This window comes from Lampetra planeri, chromosome 7 (genome assembly GCF_965212315.1).
Source record: "Lampetra planeri chromosome 7, kcLamPlan1.2.h2, whole genome shotgun sequence".
NCBI lineage: Eukaryota > Metazoa > Chordata > Hyperoartia > Petromyzontiformes > Petromyzontidae > Lampetra > Lampetra planeri.
Window position 1 is genome coordinate 5,329,090 of NC_136113.1, and position 4,605 is coordinate 5,333,694.

A 4,605-nucleotide genomic window follows, 5' to 3' on the forward strand; every position below is an offset into this window, starting at 1 on the left:
CATGTGTTCTTCATCTTTGTTAATTGCTCATTCCTACCCCCCTGAACCCCCCCACCACCACCCCACCAAAAAAAAACTTTCCTTTGGCTCTCAAGGTTGACGAGTTGTTTTTACAGAGATAATTTCTGCATGGGTTTTGGCAAAGTGTGCACGCGCGCACATATTTCGTGGTTCTGCCATTGCGCTTATTAACAGCTTGACGTTATGGTGGACCCACAACGAAAATCAGTTACTGTGGACTTTAGTTGAAGAGAAACACATGTTGCGAATAACAGTGTGAAGGCGACCAAGCAAATATCCATGTGCCGTGATCATGACGGTTAAAGTTGAAACTCGATATAGCCGGGGGAGCCATCACACCCGGGTCATCCAACCCAAGAACCGATGTGGCCAATGTATCGCGTTCACAAACTTCGTGAAAGTTCACTTAATCAAAACTTTTAATTTAAAGTTGGCTTCGCACACTGGCACCGGTGCAGTGTGCCGCACCACAATATGTTAAGTGACCCCGAGGCTTGTGGGCTTTACACGTGAGGTTTAATTACGCACAAGCCATGCGCAGAGGGACCCCCCCACCACCACCGCGAAATAGGCGGCGCCCCCCCCCCCTGCAGAGTTCTCTCCCCCCCCCCAACATCTCCATTCTCCAGCCCAGCGCCACGTCAGCCGGCGCGCTCACAAGCCTCACCCCCCCCCCCCAAGGCTTCAAAGTGATTTATTGCGTCCTTCTCAGGCCCACGAATGCGTCACCCGGTCTCTTCCCAGACTCGCTCAGAACACGCTCCAAATAAAACACATCCCACTCGCTTCGCGTGGAGGGATTAATTTTTGTTTTACGTTTATTACAAGATACAACATGGTGGCTATATCAAACTGTAGTGAACAGCGCAATCACAACTCTCACCCCCCTCCTCCTCAAATTATACAAGAACTAAACATGCCTTGCATAGTTTTTGTTAGGCTTGAAAATTATACAATTATTTCAACGACCGTATAAAACGTATTCGTAACTATTGGTATTTTATAATATGTAAGGCAACGCTCTGGAATGTACCAAAAGTGACGGAAGCATGGGGGGATGGAGGGGGGCTGGAGGGGGATGGGGGGGGGCTGGAGGGGGGATGGGGGGGCACGCTGGAGGGGGATGTGGGGGGGGCTGGAGGTATCCATCCCCTGCGCGGTGGGTACGATCGACCCCGGCAGGGTCGGACCCGTACAGTATTTGTTCATTTGGCATGGTTGTCATTACAAGGGGGGGGGGGGGGTAAATCCACACACACACACCACCGACTATCACCAAAGGCAAAAAAAGAGAGCTAACCATGCAATCTTGTTCGATTATCGTAAACAAAATGAACGAAAAATAAATATTACTTTTAAATTAACTTTTCATTCACAATAAAATAACCAGGTGAACGTTACAAAAAGCACAAAACTCAGCGTTATTTTAATATATATTACCTGTGCGCAGGGCATTAAACACCCCGCAACTAAATTGCGGGAAAAGAATCGATTTAGGCTGGCGAGTATAATTTAACATAAAAGAATATACATCTGTCGCGTCATCATACCTGATAAATAGAAAATTTATACCAACAGAGATACGTTTTGTATAATAAATAAGTTAAATAGGGATCTCCACAACTTCTCATTTACGCTGACAAGCGAAAAAGGTTCATTAACTCTAAACGTTAAAAACAAATAAATCAATGCTCAGCATATCGGTTGGAAGAACGACTCAATAAAGCGAGTGCATATTTTTTTTCCCGTCAGCAAAGAAAAAGTTTGTGTGTGTGTGAGAAAGAGAAACAACGTTAGATTCACAACATTTTCGTGTGTACAATCAACGTAGTATTCGTGAACCCACCACGGCTGCGACGTGAGGCCACTTTGTTCTGCAGAGGGCGCCACCAGCGCCACCCAACCCACCAACCCACCCGATTTTCGAAAAAACATCGGCCTCGAAAGTTTGAAAAAACAACTTGCGAGCAAGATTTGCCCACGCAGCGAGATCGCCTTTGGCTGTTGCCGCTGCAAACAGTATCTATATTAACTGCATTGGGCGAAATGTTATGGCACTCACCCCACCACCACCACCTTTCTCAGCTCGGGGTCGTGACCGGTTAAATATTAAATTGGCCGATGGAGGCAAACTTTGGCGGTGGGGGGGGCACGGGCAAAAACAACTTGCAACCACCACCACGTGGGCAACACACAGGGCTCACGTGGTACTCAACTTGTACAAAAAAATTAACTGCTCGTCTATCAATCGTCATTATTGCTATAAAGAAACAGTGATCTAGCAACTGCATGCAATGTTAAGTCTTATATCCCCGACACCAATTACACCGACTCCTGGTTTAGGCACATACGGTGATAGGATCGTGGCCTCGCCCATACGCTAAAATGTATACATACAGTATATACGTTATAGGCAGTTTAATGCTGTTTAACCTTTAATGCAAGTAATTATGGAGGGACAAATACGTACTAATAAAAAGTTGCGTGTTTGTCACGAGGCCACGATGTGCGCGCTATAAGGCAATCTCGCTTATAAAACTCCTTACACACTTCGCCCTGGACTAACCATTTTACTCGGGATCAACAAAACCCATCCTTTTAAAACGAATGCGTCGAATGGGAGAATGTGCCTCGTCGCCTTTGGCCCGGGTCTTATCACAAAGGGAGCCTTGGTAGTAGTGGTTTGGGGGGTATGAAGGGGCAGAGACGAACACAAGGCAGCGATGTGGTTGCAGTGTGTGTGGGGGGCTATTAGCACCCCCCACCCCCCCGGACAACACCGCTCGCTTCACTCATCGGAGATGGACAGGCGGCTGAAGATGGGCAGCCTGCGGTTGGGATCGAGCAGGGGCGACTCGGAGCCACTCGAGGCCCCAGAACTGGAGTAGCCATCCCCCGGGTCGGACAGCGAGTCGAGGGACGCCTCAAACACAGGCGACCCCGACAGGCCACGCGCAGCTCCGGGCGTGCCCAGGGGCCCCAAGCCACCACCACCACCACCACCACAACCGAGGCCAATATTTGCGCCACCACCGCCACCACCGCCACCAGTGTGGAGAGGCAGCCCCGTGCCCGCGCCGGACATGGCCGCACTGAAGAACAGCTCCTGGCTGAATGAAAACGGGGTGTTGTTGGTGCACATTGGCGGCGACGACAACATCATGTAGTCGTCTCCGAAGAAGCCTCCCGTGGACAGGGGCGGAGGCGTGAGCGACAGCGAGTTGTCGAGAGGGCCCCCCCCCATCGGCGGCGGGGAGTCGAGGCGTCGTGCCATGGCGGCGCTGGGGAAGCCGGCGAAACTCACGCTGTGGTTGAGTCGTGGGCGAGGACCCCTGGTGCGCTGCTGATGGGGGCCGCTCCCTGCCAGCGACGGGGACAGCGGCGGCTGCTGAGAGGTGGGCGAGCGCTGCTCGTCGGCGTTGTGGATGAAGTGGCAACGTGGCCCGTAGGGGCAGAAGCCGATGGTGTGGAAAGTGCGGCACAATTCGGTCTTGTACTTGGGGTGCCGTACCAGACTGCGCAGCTCGTGACCGCCGTGCGCGAATTGGCACTTGTCGCCGTACTTGCAGACGCCGTTCTCTTCGAAGGGCCGGCACAACTCGGTTTTGTAGCGACTCGAGTTGACCATCCCCACGCCGCCGCCTGTCTGAGCCGTCTGCTGCTGCTGCTGGTGCTGCTTGCCGCTGGGAGCCAAAATCATGGCAGAGTGGTCGCCGCCCTCGCTCAGCGAGCGGTCTCGGAAGCGATTCTCTCTGTTCATGAGCGCCGTGCTGTCTTTGAGCGCGGACATGGAGAACTTGTTGTTGTTTCCACCGCCGCCGCCGCCTCCTCCGTTGCCTCCGACGCCGCCAATGGTGTTGGCGCAGAGAGAAGCGTGCGCGGAGTTTGCGAGGGCGAGCATGTTGTTGGAGGAATGGCGGCGTGGGAGCGTGGCTGTAGGTGTGCCCACCGCCCTCCTGTCGAGCGCGTTTAAGTTCAAGCCCTTGTTGTCGTTCTCCTGCAAAGAAAGTTTAAAGTTGCTTGTTTTAAAAACGAGGGAGGGAGAGATAGAGAGAGAGAGCGCGCCCCGCGAGAGGTGGCAACGCGACTTTTCAAAAAGTTGTCGGGGTTTCGCAGACTTGGGTTGGGAGCGACACGCGCCGGGGCATCGTGGTGCGGGTTGAGTGAAAGCGGCTGCAAAGAGGGGGGGGGGGTTGGTTGGGAGAGCAAATTTGACTTCTGGTTGACAAGCCCAGGCGCGGAGGAAGAGAGCGATGGGAAAGAACAGAAAAGCGAGTTTGCGTTCTTACCTTGTAGAATATGTCCCCGACGTCCATGTACGAAGGCGATAGGAGCGCCGTAGACATGGCGGAGTTGTTGTTTAAACACGCGCGCACGTCGCTAATTCCCCAATACAGTGACGGCGTGTTGGTGGGGATAGGGGTGTCAAACACGGTGACAACTTTGCGTGCGTGCGTTAAATAAAATAAGAAACTAGTGCAACTTGTTTGAGCCGGGCTGAATTCGCGAAGTTTAACTTCGCGGCCGATAAATAGCCTCTCTACCGGGTGGGGTGCGGTGAGGGCGGGCGGGCGGGCCCTCTGG

General features: G+C 52.8%; 1 protein-coding gene across 1 annotated transcript; it reads right to left on the reverse strand.

Annotated features, from left to right (window-relative positions):
* Positions 1–821: 821 nt before the first annotated feature.
* LOC144719834 (mRNA decay activator protein ZFP36L2-A-like) lies at positions 822–4,605 on the reverse strand. The gene is made up of 2 exons (XM_078596071.1): positions 4,311–4,605; positions 822–4,018 (listed from the first exon to the last, which is right to left on the reverse strand). Exons 1-2 carry the CDS (start codon positions 4,365–4,367, stop codon positions 2,810–2,812), a joined length of 1,266 nt encoding a protein of 421 aa, XP_078452197.1. The 5' UTR covers positions 4,368–4,605; the 3' UTR covers positions 822–2,809.